The following is a 19,041-nucleotide window of genomic DNA, read 5'->3' as shown; positions in this document are numbered from 1 at the left end:
ATAAAGATATGTAAAAAGTCAAGAAAAACAACATACGTTATCGCGTACTTTGTGTTTTACGATCACAAATGTTTCTTTTTTCTGATACCTATTTAGTGTTTTAGTATTTTAAATAAATACTTGTTTGCTTTGACCAACGCGCCATATCAAAAGAGCGGCTAAAAATTTTCTTTAAAATCATATATTTTCAACCTCTGGAAATTAATGGATTAATAAAAATTGAAATATAAAAAGTGGAGAGCGTTTAAAATTTAAAAATGTGAGAACCTCTGAAAGAGTACGCCCGTCACGGATCGGTGCTAAGTTTGATCGCAAGGTGGAGGCACGGTATACGTTTTGTCTGCGCAAAGTACTGTCAAAGATGAACATTCGTTCCATAAAATCGCGTTGGATTCCGAGTGAAGGACTGGTAAAAAAAGCAGCACGCTAGATTCGCGAAGCGTACGATGCACCGAACGGATAAGAGGCGTTTCTCCCTCTGATGAAAAACAGTCGATATTGACAGCTCACGCCTCGATCCAGGATAACCTCTCGGCCCGATCGACAAAAGTGACAACTCTTGCCACGTCCGAACTAGACCATTATCTGAAACGCAGCGAAAGTATGGCGTGTCTTTTATTGAATCAAGAAAACGTGCATATAAAAATACCCTCGGCTGACACCGTTGACGGTGTTACATATTATTGCATCGAGGTTAGGATTGCTTCGATCAAGTGGACCGTAAAGCACAGGTGAGCGCCTACAACTAATCACCCATTTCCTCTAAATCATCCGAAATTTATCCCTAACGCAAGATCAACGTGTTTATGTTAATGCTAATCTTTTTTTTACCATTTTACAGGTACAATGATTTTGCTGAACTTCATGACAAGCTTGTTTCTGAGAACTATGTTAAGAAAGATATATTACCACCAAAGAAACTCATTGGCAATAAATGCGAAGCTTTTGTAGAAAAACGTAGACAAAGTCTAGAGATCTACTTGAACATAGTTTATAATTATTTAAAGAAAGCAATGCCCAGAGAATTGGCTGTATTTCTAGATATGCACATATACGATATATTTTTCCTACTACAGAGCATGGCTTTGGAATTTTTCACAGAAGGTGACTCTTTATTACAAAAGTCCAAGAGTTACAAATTCAATCCAGTACAGGTAAATTTCTTAATATTCGGTATAAGCTGTTCTATTATAATAATGCGGTTACTATATTTCAGCTGTATGCAATCAGTGAAAGATTAAAGCAGCCTTGTCCGCCGTTAGAAGTTGTTGACAAAAAGTATGATTTTAGTCATGTTCTGGATTTCAATTCTCATTTATCTGGCCTGGTGATCGAAGGAAGTTCAGACCCTTACAGGACCAGCAATATTTACACATCTGCTCTTTCAATTGACTTGTCAACTTTTAAGAACATAGAGGATCTGACAATTAATTGTTATCCAGTGGATAAAATATACCACATGGGCAATCTCAGAGATACCGTAAAATATTTAAAAGTGAACAACACGAAGCTCAGAAACATCGTCGAGTTGGCGATGTGCGAAGAGGTGCACAAGAACATCGAGAATGCGAACGACTCTCACGTTTGGTTGGAAGTTACCCACCTGGACCTTAGCGATAACCGAATAGAAACTATAGACGAAGCCATCAAACTATTACCGCACATAGAATGCCTCACGTTAAACAATAATCTACTGTCGGAAATTTCCAACGTTACCCTGCTACCGAGATTGTCTCAGTTATACCTGGCCTCTAACAATTTCACAACTTTGCCGGATAATCTGCATACGAAATTAGGCTATATCGTCTACATCGATCTTTCCCAGAACAAGTTAACTACCCTGGCAAGTTTCTCGAAATTGTATTCATTGGAAGGATTGGACGTGAGTTGCAATCGTATAGAGAAAATCGAGGAAGTGAAAAACATCGGACATCTTCCTTGCTTGGAATATTTAAGATTGACCGGTAATCCCGTGTCGACCATAGTCGATTATAGAGTGAAAGTACTGGAACCGTTTGGAAAGAGAGCCGCGGATATTTGCTTAGATAATGAGAAACCTAATCAGAAGGAATTGGACACAGTTTCCGTTCATCAAGCGCTACGTATAGCGAAAGAGGGTAAATCACCTACGTTCACTGCATCCGACGCGCCTTTATTCTCTGCAGAAATTCCAAGTATATAGAAACACCGTCTAAATTATATTTTTATCGCAGACAATAGGTTTCTTAAGTGGAAGAATACTTTGATATGAATTTATACAATCTATCCAAATTTTATCTATTTCCTTGTCCTTGAAATGATATTGCTCTGAAAATTTGATCAGTTTATAAGAGTATGTATGAGCAAGGGTAGCCTTGTAAGTAAAATTCAATTGCTACTTGAAACTATGGACATTCAAGATCAACGTGTAATCTCGCCTTATATAGTCTTTTTTATACGGTATTTATTGTCGTGTTGGTGCTTTTTATCACCTTTTGACACAAACGATATCCTAATCAGTATAACGTATACCAAAACAAAGTAGTTTAAGCCTAGATTTGCCTGATTGGTATTTATGGTAGTTACACCCAAATATTAGAACAATTAATAGATACGGGATAATCGTTCTCTGTTCGAGGATAACGCGTGCCACCTACATGTATAAAAGAAAGAAGATGAAAAGAAAAAACAAGATTTGTGAGATTCTGCTGTGTACATAATTACTTTTAAATTGTATATTACGTGTTACCATCATATATTTTTTATACGAACACGAGATGTAAAACAAATCAATCAGATTTGAACGATGGTGTATTTATTTGTAAATTATATCGGGGAGAACTTGATTTTTATGCAAGCAACGCAGTGATTCTCAAAGTTAGCTCGAACAAAGTCTCAATTTTATGTTATATTTATTGAGAATCACCGCAACTATGAATTGTAAATGAAACTTATTTATTGTCGTGCATTTATAAATATATATATATGTATATGAAATAATGCATGTCCTATGTTTGTCAATGGTACATAATGAAAAATGTGGATCAATCAAATCTCTTATATTTTTATTCAGTGCAATCAATTTCGAATGTCTATCACCGACATATGTTATTTATTGGATAAATGTTTAATGCGATGTTATTTTGAAGAATGTAATCACGTTTCGTGTATAACGATTTTATAGTGATTTAACTGAAAACTATTAGTGTATATAAGATGATGAGAAATATTTTGTTAATAAAGAATTCTAAATCAATAAACTGTGATAACATGTAGAAGTGATTTTTGTTAATTTTGTTATTTATCATTGACATTTTGTAGGTCATTGAAAAATACCAAGGAAAAACCGATCTTTTATAGTTTATTTTTATTTAAACTTCCACATTGTTTCGCATTACCTTTTTAAACATACGTATCTCGACAATAGTAAAATATTCATAAATAATAATTATTATGATAATAATTATTACAATATGCTCACATACTCTAAGCATTCACGTGTTATAGTCTTTTAATGTAGTACACCTAAAACTAACACATACATAAATTACCGTTTTACAGAAAGGATATATTTTTTTTTTATTCGTATTTTTCATGAAACAACATCAAAGGCAATGCGTGTTTCTGGAAAAAATTTTTGTCATGTTTGAAAAAAAGAAAAGTACCGAAGCTGGTCATACGAAAAAAAAAAAGAAAAATTATTTATCAAATATCTTAGATTCTTTACGATTCTCACGACGTCCAAGCGTCGCTGTTATGTCTTAAGATTATAATCTTCATATATATGTGTATATATATATATATATTTTTGTATATTTCGTCGACCATAAATTCTGGCCAAAACGATGGTAAAAACACGTGTATCTCAAAGAAGTATCAAAGCGACAAAGCTAATCGAAAAAGAAAAACTTTGCATATCAAATAGTTATATATTAATTTTTATACAAAATTAGGCGTCTCTTAGAACAACTTGCCAGCTTTCGAATAAACGATTAATTTGTGAACATCAAAATTCATTAACCCTTTTCTTATTCGATCTAGATTCTAGAACGTTTATTCGTTCGTTTCCGCTGGAGTTGAATTTCTCAAAAAGAATAAAAGAATTCTTGTTGTTTTCGATGTACTTTCTTTTTCAGCATCTTGTACTATGCAAAGTCACGAGAAAGAAATAATTGGTCGAAAGAATTCTAAAGAACATTTCTCTTCGTTGAACGCGCTGTGAACCTAGTCTTTGTTTTTAATTTTATTGTACGTCTCAAATAATTTCTTTTCAAAAAGGAAGCGATTGATCATCGCGAATTCGGAAGAAAAAGAAATTGAGAATAAGATGGGAGAAACTAGAAATTCACAGCGATAAAAGGATTGAATAAAAAGAAAAATAAAGAATGAACTTACGGGAATTGATGGGAAAGAGCAGGAAAGAGCGATCCGGAGGGCACACGAATGATGGAGTATCGAAGGAGATTTCAAGGAAATTGTTCTCGTGTATTTTGTTGGGATTTCTACTGGTGCGCAATCGGGATGAGCTTCTCGCCCGTTCCAATTGCCGGAAGTGGAGCCTCCACGGTAAGGACACCGTCCTTGCTCAACGAAGACTTGATGCTCTCTGGGTTGGTTCCTTTTGGCAACAGGAACTCACGGTTGTACTCTCTGTACACCGATTTGCTCTCTGTCTTTTCCTCGTGTTTCGCGTGGACCTGGACAAAAGAATGACAAAAACGCACTTTAGAATGATTAATTATCATATAAAAAATAAGATTCATTGACATAAAAGGATTTTTCGATATGATGGGCCAAATCCTTTATAGGTATTCCAATTAAAGCATCGCTCTTATAGTTAACCTTATAATACATTTCAACTGAATTTCAACAGCGATCTATTTTCCAGGAAAATCTATCAACTTTCTAGCGCGTGCGTGTCAAGGCAGGGTTACGCGAATTCAGGTCGCCAGTTCGATTAAGTGTCCATATTAATAAATCAGCTAGGACAGGTCCGTTTCTGTGATCACGCAAACCCAACTGTAAAAGTCGATCGACGATTTTAAACCCATCGTACGAAACAAACAATGTAGACGATAGATTTCAACCACCCACTGACGAAATTTCTTATCTCCTCTTTATATCGCGGATCGATGACTCATAGCTATTCGTACACACTTATTGATAAATAGAAGTGCTCGAAAAAAGTCATTAATAATTGTGATAAAAATGACAATATTTCGTCTTAAAATAAACTACATCGCTTTGAATTAATTTTGTCGAACTTTACTTTCTGAAGAAAGTTTCAAGTTGGAGCTGGTATCTCGACCTAATTCGTAGGAAATAAAAAGACTGAAAGGAAGACACGAAACTTCGAGGAATTTCGTAGCAATTCTTAAGAAATTATGTAATCACTGGAACGAAATGGTTTATGGCAAAACGGAGGGTGGTTCTTCCACTTTGCATTAACATGTAATATACGATTTAAACAATCTACAGTTCGCGTCAACCTTGACCAGATTTAAAGGTAGAAAGATCACCTGTGACTTCTTTCTAGATAAATTCACGACATGAGAGTAAGCAGGTTACATTTTTGTAAATATCGATCGAAGAAGCAGAGGTATACCTCGAAACAAGGTCGAATTTACGGCGCCCTTCTGCCGCCATTTTCTTCCGGGTATTATTCCACCCTTTTCTCCCACCTTTCTTTTATCGCCACCCAACTGATAGCAATTTCTCTCAACGACACTCGTAAAACATCGTCTATTCCCAGACTTTATCCTTGCCTTCTATAATAACCTACTTTCCCCGGAATGTTTGCGTCATTTTACGAGACAAACTCCCTTCCCTTTTCCATCCCTTTCGACCCCTCGACATTTCACCCTTGATTTCTCGAAGGCACGAAACATGAAAAGTATATCAACGCGATTTCATTGCGCTATAAGAAATTGAAATTTTGCATCGACTCGCGAAATTACCCAATGTCTAAAGTAAGTAGTTTACACGAGGAGACACATTAAAAATAGAAGTTGCATCAGGCGGCTCTGCGTAGCGTTCGAGTAGCCGTTCGATGCCATGCAAATATTTTCCCGAGCAATCGGCGATTTCTTACGGGATTTCGAATAAATGAATCTAATTAGCGTGACTGCGAATTACGTCACGAAGAATAATAAAACCGATCGCTAAAACCCGGCTATGTCATCGACGTATTTAGACGCACACTGTTGTGATCAAAGCAATTTATCTCGAAAGAATCGAGTAATTATCTGCTGCTAGTATCCTGGTTATGCATCACACTAACGGAAGTGTATCTTCGAAATTGGCATAAGAAGAATGATGTTTCTTTTTGTAAAATAATTACACGTTGAGTGTAAATAAATTTGTCGAGAAAGAAAATTCGATCGCGCCCAGGGAACACGAACAGTCTGTTAGCCTCGCCTACCCTCGCTAAAACGCGCTAATTAAGTTACGCAAACGACGCTAATTAGCTGGCTTTCGGCCTCCTCCAAGCGACGTCCTCCTCGTCGAGGTGTTCTCGTTCTTGGACCACTTTGACCGATCTGTCCGCGCCTCCGTGCCTTGCCAGCGAACCAAATAACCCGGCCTTAACCTTGCGAGACGAGTCGCGGAACATCTACCGATCTTGAATACACGGCCTCTCGTTGTGCAATTAACGCGCGATAATGTTTCCAATTAAAATATGATTCCTACGAAAAGAAATTATATTCTACTTATATTTTTTCTGAATATTTAATCAGTTTCCTCTTGTAATTACTAAACGAGGCGGGTAGTGGAAAACGGAAGGAGGGTAAAGCAACCGGAGAATTGCGGTTTTTCCGCTACGGTAAAAACAGACAGACTCGTCTGCTGTGGTCTCGGGACTCTTCCTCGTCTCCTGGGGTATTCTGTTACGATCGAAAGACGAAAATAAAAATAACATGCTAGACAGTACAGAATAGCAAGGAATTCTGTGACTAAATTGAAAATTCGATCGCCATATATTTTACAATTTAACGAAAGTGCAATTGAACCAGCTAAATGAACGACTACTTCAACAGTCGATACCCGATAGACACGCGAATCCTCGAATTACATTTCACTGCTAACTAGTCCTAATAAAATTACCGTAACCGTGTAACGAGGCTGGTTGAAACTATCGACTATCGATGCTTGGGAGAAACAATGGTAGAAGATATTTAAGGTGGAACAAACTCGACTTCCCTGTTTACCCTTCGCTTAACCCTACGCCGTTCCAGGGATTCTAATCGGTTAGCTGACTTGTGTTCCATAAAGAGTATTGAAGTGACGGCTATTACAAAATTAATTAGAATTTGAGCAAAAAGTACCACGTCTCGTCCGCTTGAAAATTCTTTGAATTGCTTGGAAAAAGGAGAATTTAACCATCATCAGAAGAGCATTTCTTCGGGTCTTTGCTGAAGCGTCTAGGTTGCGGTGGTAGAAGTCCGCTTGGCGTGCTCGCGATATCGATCGCGTTTGCCGTAAAAGACGAAAAGCAAAGAGGAGAGTGAGCGAGCAGGCAAGCAACCGGCGCGCCACAGGTAACCCTAGCCCTAGCCAAAGGGACACGAAGGGAAATGGCAAGGCAACGGACGAGCTGCTGCTGCTGCTGCTGGTAACTCAACTCTGCCTTGAATCTAAGCTTTCCAGCTGCAATATCGTCTTACCAGGCTACGAGGATTACGCAAACCGCTTCTAAACGACACTCGATCATCGAATTCAGATGCATTCTAGATGCCCTGCACTCTGTGTTATTGTCAGCCTTCCGGTTTAGCTATTTTTCAAAGTTTTCAAAGCTGGGCTAACTTTTAAAAACACTGCGACCAGTTTTCACCGAGGAATGAAGTCTGACCTAGAAAGTTCGCGATAAGCTTGTAACACACAAGAGTCAATTATACTGCATGCTAAGATAAGAAAAGTGAATATTTTAAAGTCGAGTAGCATTCGCAGAAGTTTAAGAAGGAAGATTCCATCGTTTCGGTGATTTCGAACAGCCAATCGGCCGAAAGAACGCGTCTGACTCAGAAACTAAATATAAACTATCAAATTTTGACGATGTTCCTTAGCTTCTAGTTCATTCCACGGATATTCATAAAGCCAGACTTCGAATCGTCCCACCTTTCGAAAGTCAATTAAAGCGTCGCTTGTAACGCGAGACTTACTTTCCGGGCCGTCTAATGGTACACTCTCCTTGACCGAAAAAGGAAAGCCCGCGCGACAACGTCGTGTTTTCTTAATCACTTCACCCACGACCCAAATTTCATCCTCAGACCCTCGAAGCAGCGCGAAATTCCCTTTTCTTCAAGTTTTAATATATAAAGGGTGGAGTCATAGACTGCATTATTTCTTAACCCTTCGAATAATGGGGATGAGGATGGCTCATAATTGGGTCGAAATACGTCCTGATGCAAGTATTTCGATAAATTTAGCACTACAGAATCAAAGCGTATCGAAGAACGATCGTTCGAAACAGGTTGGCCACGATTCTATCGTGGTCAAGGTCCGCTTCGAATTCAGGTCGACTCTGATCGAGCATCGTAGTCCTTAAAGGGTTGTTCCAAGGACGCGTTCCAAAGGATGAGCAACAGACTGGGCAAAGAATCCGATCTCCCTCTTGTTGTCCGAGTTGAACTGTTTACACGAGCTGATGTCATGCTTGCTCGATAAAGTAAGTACTTGCTGGATAAATAGGAACAGCAGGACCGGTTTTATTTAAACGAGCAACATCGTTGAGCTACTTTGAGGAAATGCTTACGAAATCAACGTCCATTTGCCTTGTTTCAGGTAAAACTAGGTCGACTCCTCTTTCGACGAATAGATCTATCTTCGATGACGAATTTTTATTTTCGACGGGACAGGTTCCTTTTCGGATTGTTCAACTTTGAAAGGTAAAAAGGAGCAAAAGAGCATCGAGTATGGCGCTTTAAAAACACCAGTCATCGTCATTGTATCATAATTCCAGCAACAAAATGAGAGGTAGAGAAGATTTATGAAAAGCAGACTGGTCGTTTAGCATGGAAATCGGAATAAAGCCGTCCCTGTTCGCTTTGAAATTCCTCAGTCGCTTTGATCTTTCTTTCATACCTCGGAAACACGCTATATCTCGGTACAACGACCTAACTTTTCAAGCTTGCATAATCATATTACTAGATTTTTATTACGTACACACTGAAAATTTATTTTTTCCCACTTCCTGCAAACGATTCGGGAATTTCGAAAAATGATGACCTCGTTTAAATTCAAATTAAAACTAATCAAGGGAGGTAAGCGATCGTGTAAATGGAATAAAAATTGCAACGAGCAACGTTGTTCGAGGCTCATAATGGTAAAACATTATTCGAAGCCGTGGTCGCGGTGTGACGAGCACCGTAAACTTATTTTTGGTGCCGGTTATTTCCGTCCAGGTCGACGGGAACACCGGCCAGAGAAGAAACTTGAACGCACGCATGCCTCGAAGAAAATTCTGGCTCCGGTATTCTGCGTAAATTCTTCGAGATACGAGAACCTTCTTTCCTCTTCGATGGAAAAAATACCAGAAATTGTAACCAGAATATTTCAGTATAAAAAACTTGAACCCTTTGAAATGATTGCAATTACAGTTTTGTGAATTTAGGGGAAGATTTTCTTGAACGACAAGCAAAAAATCTGGCTAGGGTCGCAATTACCAAGACGCGCGATACTTTAAAGTAACAAGAATTGCCCTTACGCCGGTGAAGCCAACTTCCTGCCGGAAGTGACGTAATAAGAGCAATTAGAATGTTCCACGTCGCTCATAAAGAGCTGTCGAGAGTAGCAGTAAAGCGGCATAAAATTCTGGCCAACTTCCTGTTTATCATTCCAGTTATATACTCGAAATATACTATTCGAAACCTTAAAAAATGATATTATTTATACTTTCAAAGAAGAAATGAAATTGAGCTTTAACCGCGAGAAAATATGGTAATTTTGCAATAACACAAGCGCCATACGCCCGTATATATACGACGTCGATTGCGTAAAAAGCTGGACCAGTTTCGACCGGTGCCAAGTTGTGCAACAGCTAGACGAGCGAAATATGTGCATACCGCGATGAATCAAGCATCATAATTTCACGTAAACCGCGAAGAGCATCGTCTGAAAGAAGGTCGCATGCCAATTGTCTTTCCGGTCCAATTCGTTGATGCGTTACTAATTAAAACGTTGCTTCCATTGTTTTAATTCGAATTTTGCTAACTAGCCTCGAGATCAGAAACACGTCTACAACATCGTAGATGCCTGAGGTAATTGGCAATCGACTATCTTCCTTTCTCGAACGAAAAGAGAAAGAGTACTTACCAACAGTTTATTGTCCACGGTCTTGACAACAATTTCCTCTGGGGTGTACTGAGAGACGTCGAATCGGAGCTTCAACATTTTACTGTCGCCTTCATCTTGGATCAGAGGGCTGTTCAAACCGTCCAACCAGGCCGAGTCGTGCTGAGGGCTCAGAGAACTGTTCTGAGTGCTCGTGGTGGTGCTGAAAGGTACAAGAACAAAACCAGAAATTAACGAAAATATTCGAACGATCGAGACGCGTTATCGGGACAGGTGCGCGCTAAAACGATGAACGAAAAAGAACGATGACGACGATTGTAAAAAAAAAAAAAAAAAAATATACAAATACAAAATGAAAGAGGAACGTGTCTCTCTAGATTCAGACTAGCGTTCGCCTACGGGTGACCTATCATAGGTGCACGGTTTCCGAGAGCCTTACCTACGGTGATGATGATGCAACGAGAGGAACAACATTGAAACTGGTCACGATGAAGAAACTAAAAATCGTGCTTAACTACGTGACTTAAACGCTAAAATTAAATGCCACAAAACTGCTGCAAGCGTCGCTACCGTGTGTATATAATGCATGAGCTGGTTAATCGCTTCACCAAGGGGTTAATTAACAACGTAATACCGTTTACCTTCTTTTTTTTTTTTACAGTGCTTTCGATGGTGTCTGGAGGTTAGTGATAAACGTAGCTAAGGAAAAACATAATTTGAGTATCGAGGACTGTTTCGACGATGGTTCTGGTCTGCGTTCACTCCAGGGACAGATACGGAATTAGGGTCTAATTAAAATTAAAATTATCTTCCTGTCAAAATTTAAGCCCCATTCCGCCTCTGGTTGACTCGATAAAATTACATCAATTTTTTCTTTCTTACTAATTACAACCAATTTTCGCTACCAGACCATCGTCTTCGAGTAACAACACGAGGGACATACAGGACGTGTACTAATTTTGATCGTGACTTGTGCAATGTGATAATTGAAAGAAAAAAGAAAAAGAAAGAGGTAGTCGAGAGTGGTTCTGGAGAATCAAGGAGAAGATTCGCTGTTGTGTCTGTGTTTTTTTTTTTTTTTTTTTTTTTTTTCAGTAGCGTCACCTTTTGAAGCTGTCGAATGCGGACCGCTTTGGCGGTGCTGCAGGATCGACCTTGTCCCAACCTTCGGTCTTCGAGGTCGTCGATGTACGGTGTTCGCTGGAGCTCGTGTGATGTCGACTTCAAGTTAGTCACCAACGTGCCAATGCAGAGAGCCAATCAGAAGGCGAGACAGAAGTCGAGCAAGGGAGGTAACAGGGGATCATTATTACTTTTGTTAACTTTGCTTTGGTTAGTGTCTTTCGATCGCAGTTTCATCTCAAACTCGCTAAGGACACTCGATTTCTTTTTTTTCTTTTTCTTTTAGAAAATCTCACCGTTCCTTGGCGCCAAATCTCTGTAAGCATCGATTAACCCGCTCGGGAAATTGAATTATACATAAAAAAATGATTCCTTCGCAATGATTTAGCGCCAAGAATCAGTGCATTCGAGAGGTGTTCCAAAGAAGGTCCATTCCCAGGATAAAATTAAGAAACTTTCCTCCGTATTTACAAGTAAGAGAGGTTTAATAGCGTATCCCCGTCAGTAATTTTAACACGTTCCGTAACACTCGATGATTAACATTGCTCCAAAAATAATCCTGATATTCTTAAAATGATCGTGAACCATCGTTGCCACGAAACGTGTTGATAAAATTATTAATATTTCGCGATATATCTGTTCGTTAACGCTCCACGTCGTTACAGGTTACACGATGTTACATCACTCGGCAATTTATTAATTAAATAGGCTAAAAACCAACTTGTCCGCATCATGCCAATTAGCCGTATTAAAATTATTTTGATAAGCCAGCAACCGGTCATCGTTCACCCGCGACAATTCTCAACATCCTGGGAGAAAGATCTCAAAAATGTTGCGTATTTGAAAAAGGAAAACAGATCCCAGCCTTAACTTAAATAAAACTAACGATAACATTTTGTCGGATAGACAACCTCTGCTCGATCGATGCTGCACTAATTACCCTAATTAATGCAATCAAGCCAGCACGAATCAAGTTAAATTAATTTGACACACATTGTTATTTATAGTAAGAGAAGTCGACGCGTTAGATTTACTTGCGGTCTGTCGTTGTTTATAATAAGAGAGGAGTACAAAGCGTCATTGTACTTCAAGTTTCACGAAACCGATAACCGGAAGTCACGACTGTTCTTCGGGGAGGTCGACGACCCGGGGGATTCTAAAATAGTGCATACAGTTGTGTCACGTTGTATCGGGGCTCGAAACGAACCTTCTAGCTTTGGCTCTGGGTATAAAGTTTTCCCGAAGCTTCGCGGTTCCTGAAATTTTACCGTCAAGCGTATTCGAAGAACGATTCTTGCAAAATATCTATTTAAAATTACACAAAAGATGAAAGGAGAGGAGTTTAATCGAGTGCGCGAAGCGATTGGTCAACAAAAGACGAGAAACTTAAAGGGAGAACAAGTTGAAAAGAGTCGTTTCTCTTCGGGTGGTCTCTTTCACACGGAACAAAAGCGAAGGCATATCGAGAAGATCGCGATGTCTGTCAAAATGTCTTTCAGTGTATAAACGTGAGGGAAGTGTTTGCGAAAGAGCGAAGAGAAGCGAGAGGTATAGAATGCGGTAGACAACAATTATTCCAGTCAGGAGAAAGGTCCTATCTTTGCCTGGAGAAGTCACGAGAGGTCGAGCATGCCAAGGAGAAGGATCTTGGGGACGAAGCTGGAACTGTCGGAGCTGAAAAGGTCACGGTATTCTAAACGCTCTAACATTGCGGAACTGGATTTATCAGGTATAAGAGGATGTCTCGTGTCTAACAATAAGTCTAATTCCTGTTGACATAATAGCGACAGGAGGACATCTAATTTATCCTTGGCTACGTTTCAACGAATAGCCTTATGAATTTCACGGTATGGAATGTAAAGTAAATCAATTTATATTTGGCCTAGAAACGACCCTCGAACGTAAAACAAAAAATCAATGACCGATAGATCGATCGCCTATTCCTCGATAATAACTATTATAATGTTGTCGCGCGCGGAGATGCGATCTAACGGATGCAACAATTACATCTGACTCTTATTTTCTCGTTAACGACCAGTCAATCGCATAATTCAATCACGAGAAACAAAGTGAAACGCAGACGAGCTGCATAAAGGCTATAAATAAACTCAGACACCTCTGCAACTAATCCAACGACTAGAGAACCGCCTTCGATAAACTAAGGAATATTAGCCACGAGTCGAATCATTTGCATGTGCACTTTATACTTTATACATACTTGGAATGTGAAGCTGCTTAATAATCTCCGAGAAAAAGAGAACAGCTAACGTAGCAGCGATAGAGTGTAAGTGGACATAAATCTAGGTGGCTAAACTGCTCACCTATAAAGTTTCGAGCATCGATTCGACACACTGCTCGTACAAAGAGAGAGTAACGTGTTACACGCTACCTGGCAGATTAATTTCCTGCCGTTCTGTTCGAGTTCAACACGAGCCAAACAACTTGGATGTCTTGCTAATCTGTTACGAGCAACGCGATCAAACGTATCGCCTAATTTCCATGAAATGTTACGTTCAATTAATTTGATGCAAACCCCTACGTTATAAATACGTGCCTTTGAAGCTTCGAAGCTTTGCATCGGCAATTATCATTCATTATTTTAAGCTTTGCCCAAGAATTCTGACTGATAACATTAATATATTCAGCTCGATTGGTATTCAGCGTAAATTGAGCGCTGATAAAAGAAAATAAAAGAACAATACCGCGTTCCATTTCGAAGTCATCTGTCAGCCTGAAAGAATCCAAGCGATTCGGAGCCAATCGAACGAGCGAGAAAAATCGAACAGAGTGAAACTGAAAGAAAAATGTCGAAACGATTCGCGTTGTTTCGAACTGACTCATCCTGTAAGCGTACTAGAAAACATTTTCGAAAGAAGCTTGCGAGAACATTTATTTCGAACGATACTTGTCTATTTGTAGCGAACCGTCCCTGAACAACCATTACGTCACTACCACCAGAGTCCTCGGACTTCGTAATGGTCCATATTTGCCTCCCACGAATCGATCCGCGATTCGTGATCGATTCACGACACCTGTCTGCTTTAACGGCGCCTTTGTGCGAATGGAATTCGAACGATTTCAAAATCGCCAACTGAACTGACGAGACTAGCTTCTTGGAAGGGTTTCAATGGACCACTGAAACGACCGGACGGAGCCTTCTTCCACGCTTTTAACCGAATTAAACGTTAACTCAACTCGTTTTCTTAAGAGTTTTCTTACGTAGAACAGAAAATGAAATGAAGAGTGTAAAATGAATGAATGGAAAAGCTTGGGAACGGCGATTCTCCTATTTCGTCCTCTATTTCAGCCAATTGAAACCATTCTACCTACCGCAGCTTGATCACCGTTTTGTGTTCCGCCGGAAATACATCCCGATCGACGATCATGTTTGTATCGAGAGTAAAGCGAAGGAAGATCCTTCGATTCAGGAAGAGAGAAAAATCACTACCGTGTTGCTTTGAAGAAGAGATAAAAATTACTGCGTAAAACGTTGCTGCAGGGTTGCCGCAAGCTCCTCACCTTTTCTGCGCGTTGCAATTGCAATTTAGTGCACGATTCCGAGTGGGGATCGCGCAATGTGTCACTGTCAAGGATGGATTGACGTAATAGTCGTTTATATCTTGCAAGCACGTTCCTGCTGGAGAACGATAGGTATCGATGATCTTTGGATCTCATTACATAACAAGACTACCAAATTTGAATTTCATTTCCGCGCTATTATTGCTATTAATATCGTGTGCTATTTTTACTCATTTCTGTTTAATATGGAACACTTTTAGTAAATATTGCAATTTAATTGCGACGGATTAATGTAACGAATGAATCTCAAGTTGGATGTACTCGAACGAGGACGTGGACTGAAATGACTTAATCACGGAAGTGCAAAAGAATGTCGGGACAGAATCCTCCTGTTCGATGACACGCCATCGCGAAGCATTTGACGAGATTACAGGAAGAAGAGCGTTCTTTGTCGGCGCAACAAGTCGCGTTAAACGACAGCCTATTATGCAATGTATCATTCCAACAAATGACGACGGTTATTCGTCATTTACATAATAATTGTCATTTCGAACTCGAAAAGTTTGCCTCTAACAATTCGATGCTCGAACTACGGTGAATCGAAAAGCGATCGTCGCGATAATATCTGAGAAATTTCGAAATTCATCGTAAATTTGAAACGACCCAAATTCTGCCTCTGCCAAGATGAACTCGAATCCGTAGAATTTACTCGAGGCTACCTCCGTTCGTTGCTACCGATAAAATTTATCGAACAGAGGGGTTGAACGTATCCCCAAGGTAGATAAGGAGGGTTCTCCAAAATTTATGTTCGAGGGTGAAAAGTTTCGAGCACGGTATCGGGTGAAACTATCCTTGATAAAAATACCAAAAGCTACGTCTTTTATTATTTTTTAAATTTACAATAAGACGCGTCTACGTATTCTATGTTGAACAATATTATAAATTAAAAAATAATAAAAGTTTCAAGGACCCTGAAGACGGAACCGAAAGAATGCGAGAGAAGAGGGCGAGTAAAAGAGTAGCAGGTGCAAAATTTTCGTCGGTCGAAAATTTGTTTTTCGTTTACCCCCCGGCAAGAAACAGCTCGCCGAGGGGTCTCTCGCGTGTTCCTCGCACCGAACGCACTGACGAAACCTCTATAAATAGCGGATACGTTACTGAAATACGTGAAACGAATATACATATGCATGCACGCGTGAAAAAGGCTCAGACGTGACCTTAATTTGCGTTCCTACCTCGCTCTCCACAGATCCTTTCGATATCTTGCAATAATATATTACGTTTCTCCGTAAAATATGTGAGAAATAAATTTTTATAAAATAAAAACCTTTTATTTAATACGAAATAACCAAATAAAATTTAGTCTGCAAAAAAGTGCCTAGTCTGCCTGCAGCTAGAGACGACACTGAGGGTAGCCATCGCTTTCCGGAATTCAAATGCAAACATTCCTTTCTCAAACAATACCAAAGATGTACCCTTTCATATGCACAGACGTTTCTAAAAGTGTTGCGGAATAAAACATGCTTGTGTCGTTCGTTGAAGTGACTACACTGTTATGCTAATTTGCGGTAAAAATCAACAAGCCTTGTGCAACAGCACAAACATCGATCCGAGAAAAACTGTACGTGTAAAAATGGCGGCTGTTGTGCCTCCCGCGCAATGGGATTCATTTTTACCGTTTGTCGATCGATCTCAAACGATCAACGACTTGCATTCGACATCAGTTTCATTATGACGTGAACGAAAAAGATTATATTGTTTTCCTTTTTAAATTATCATCGTATGTGACGATCAATGATTAAATTGATTTTATCGGTCGATACGAAAGATAACCTCCCATTTAAGACAGTCACGTGACCTTCGTTATTGAAACAATAATCTCCGATGTATAACATTTTGACACGAATAATCCCTTTGTTTTTTAAGTACAGCATCGATCGAATTCTTTTGTTTCATCATGATTTAACTTATAAAATCTAATAAATGTCTAAAATACTCTTTGACGAAGTAAAACGAGTATGTACTTCCTTCAAACTAACTGCTACAATATCTTGTATACAGATTCTCTTTACCTGATATTTGCGACGAATTTTGCTTTCATCATGCTAGTTTATACTATTCCAGAACGAAGGACACTGTCTATTCGAAATCGAGAGGTTTATGTAAACAAACGTTTCTAGAATAACTTCAAAATAAATAGCAGCACCTGTACCCGATCGGAAGACAAAAGTAAACTTTGCATTTTAATTTATCAGCCAAAATACACAACTAATATTTGTGATTGTAAATGATAACTGAATTAAATGACATTTGACTCTATCGAATATATTTGTACTCTATCGAAAGATCATCGCAAACAAGAGGCAAAAGAATAATCGTGCCGGTGGTGCGCAGATTAAAAAGGTTAGGTGCGTCTCGAACGAACGCCGGTAGTATGTATAACCAACGTACCTGGTTGTGCTCTTAAAGAAGTTGTTGCTTTCGCGATTCATCAACTCGCTACGGAATCGTGACATCTCGTCCTCCATCTTTTTCATCTCGGCGTCAAAGCGTTCGCGGATGTTGGAAAATTCGGTGTCGATCACGCTGAAGTCACCCAGCTTGATGGGAATATTACGCTTGATACCACTGTCAGCCATGATTTCTGCTTTGACCACACTCGTGTCCCTTTCACCAAGCCACTAAAGAGGTATTCTCTTGTATACCGATAGCACTGCTCTCGCGAACGATCGCTTTTGATATATATTACGAATAACTCGGTCACGTTTAACCGTGCTGCACAACGTCCCGCCTAAGAATGAGCGCGGCTCACCGACTGCTCCTTAAATAGTCGCGTCGCAATCGGCCGGCCGCTCGTAGGAGTTCGTCCATGTTCGGCCACCTTCGGGCGGACTCGGATCTCGTGCACGCGGTTCAAACCTAATTCAAAATTCAAACGAATATCATGATTTATGAATATTTTAATTCAAATTTTAATGATATTTTACAAAATATATGGATCAAAATAATTGATTATGATACAAGTTGTTTATTACTGGAATCAAAACGAATAAATTGACTGAAATGGTAGCTCTAATAATATTATAAATTAAAAACTTCTCGAACCCTCGTTTTGTAACATTTGCATAAAGTAACATATAAGGTAATTGTTCACAGGTGCCAATAACGTTCAAAGTTTTTGAATAAACATGTGATTTAAGAAGAAATAGTGGGCGTCTGTAGGTTACGATTTAACAGACAAGACGAATGAATCTATTCTATACGAGAAACGATGACTAATACGCGGCTATACGATCATTTCCTTAATGATTGTCTTTCTCAAAGATGTACATACGCGTATGCATGTGAGATTTTATTTCCACTGGTATCCGATTTCGAAAAATTTCATTTGCAGTGACCAACGTGAAGGATGATCTCACCTACTGGGAGATCACTGTTAAGTAATAACATTTTTACAGGACTGTTCTTTCGGTTTCGATCTTGTATACGATTAATGGTTATCATCTTATGCAAGCTTGTAGGATTTAATCGCGAATGATCGTTCGACTTTCACGATATTAATCAGCTAATTAGATTACACGGAGTATTAAGAGTTTGATGAAGTTAACAACGTTCATAAAAAATGCCGAGACCTCAATTACCATGACAATGCAATTATGAAGAACCGTTTTCATTGAGATTAGCCAATCATCAGTTGTCCCTGATTAGCATTTCAAATAAGATTGAAATAAAATTTTGAACAATTGGTCATTTCGTAAAAATAGAACTATAACAAAAAGAACATTGCTGAGGGTATTATTAATTGGTATTTTTAGTACAAAATAAAACTATACATAGAGTAAACAACAAACTGCTGCCAATTTTCTCAAGAATCATTACAAGTAAATACAGACTTCTTTGACTCATTGTCAAAGTTGTATTAAATTGTTGCAGACGAACTTATTCATAAAACGTGGTTCTATAAACCTATATTTCACAAAGTCGTGGTTGTTTATTTGATTAATCAAAACGATCCACTTTGTAAACGGTTCATTTTCTTTAGACTTCAAGCTTTAGCGATAATTTTATGTCATTGAATCGTGTCAGAAGCCTACGTTTCAAAGTGGACCATTCGGTATGCAGCGACCTAAT

General features: G+C 38.9%; 2 protein-coding genes across 4 annotated transcripts; one reads left to right on the top strand and one right to left on the bottom strand.

Annotated features, from left to right (window-relative positions):
- Positions 1 to 320: 320 nt before the first annotated feature.
- Positions 321 to 3,683, top strand: LOC117611849 (nischarin). The gene is made up of 3 exons (XM_034340239.2): positions 321 to 731; positions 842 to 1,154; positions 1,217 to 3,683. Exons 1-3 carry the CDS (start codon positions 604 to 606, stop codon positions 2,180 to 2,182), a joined length of 1,407 nt encoding a protein of 468 aa, XP_034196130.1. The 5' UTR covers positions 321 to 603; the 3' UTR covers positions 2,183 to 3,683.
- Positions 3,660 to 17,708, bottom strand: LOC117611854 (heat shock protein beta-1). 3 transcript variants are annotated; one of them, XM_034340248.2, is made up of 4 exons: positions 17,362 to 17,708; positions 11,374 to 11,490; positions 10,291 to 10,471; positions 3,660 to 4,676 (listed from the first exon to the last, which is right to left on the bottom strand). In XM_034340248.2, the coding sequence occupies exons 1-4, from the start codon at positions 17,547 to 17,549 to the stop codon at positions 4,482 to 4,484; spliced, it is 681 nt and encodes a 226-aa protein (XP_034196139.1). In that variant the 5' UTR covers positions 17,550 to 17,708; the 3' UTR covers positions 3,660 to 4,481. The 3 variants fall into 3 exon arrangements, with proteins under 3 accessions (XP_034196139.1, XP_076546652.1, XP_034196140.1); XM_076690537.1 differs by lacking the exon at positions 17,362 to 17,708 and adding an exon at positions 14,722 to 14,874; XM_034340249.2 differs by lacking the exon at positions 11,374 to 11,490 and having other exon boundaries at positions 17,362 to 17,703.
- Positions 17,709 to 19,041: the final 1,333 nt, after the last annotated feature.

The sequence above is a fragment of the Osmia lignaria genome, chromosome 10 (genome assembly GCF_051020975.1).
Source record: "Osmia lignaria lignaria isolate PbOS001 chromosome 10, iyOsmLign1, whole genome shotgun sequence".
Taxonomy (NCBI): domain Eukaryota; kingdom Metazoa; phylum Arthropoda; class Insecta; order Hymenoptera; family Megachilidae; genus Osmia; species Osmia lignaria.
The sequence above is the reverse complement of the archived record's forward strand: the minus strand, read 5'-3'. Positions and strand labels throughout refer to the sequence as shown.

Bases quoted from the DNA above. Each gene is read 5' to 3' on its own strand.
- LOC117611849 (XM_034340239.2), top strand. From the start codon at position 604: ATGGCGTGTCTTTTATTGAATCAAGAAAACGTGCATATAAAAATACCC. The intron at 732-841 runs GTGAGCGCCTAC...ACCATTTTACAG, and splicing joins AAGTGGACCGTAAAGCACAG to GTACAATGATTTTGCTGAAC. The intron at 1,155-1,216 runs GTAAATTTCTTA...ACTATATTTCAG, and splicing joins ACAAATTCAATCCAGTACAG to CTGTATGCAATCAGTGAAAG.
- LOC117611854 (XM_034340248.2), bottom strand. From the start codon at position 17,549: ATGGCTGACAGTGGTATCAAGCGTAATATTCCCATCAAGCTGGGTGAC. The intron at 11,491-17,361 runs GTACGTTGGTTA...ACTAACTTGAAG, and splicing joins TTCTTTAAGAGCACAACCAG to TCGACATCACACGAGCTCCA. The intron at 10,472-11,373 runs GTGACGCTACTG...TGTACCTTTCAG, and splicing joins GCATTCGACAGCTTCAAAAG to CACCACCACGAGCACTCAGA.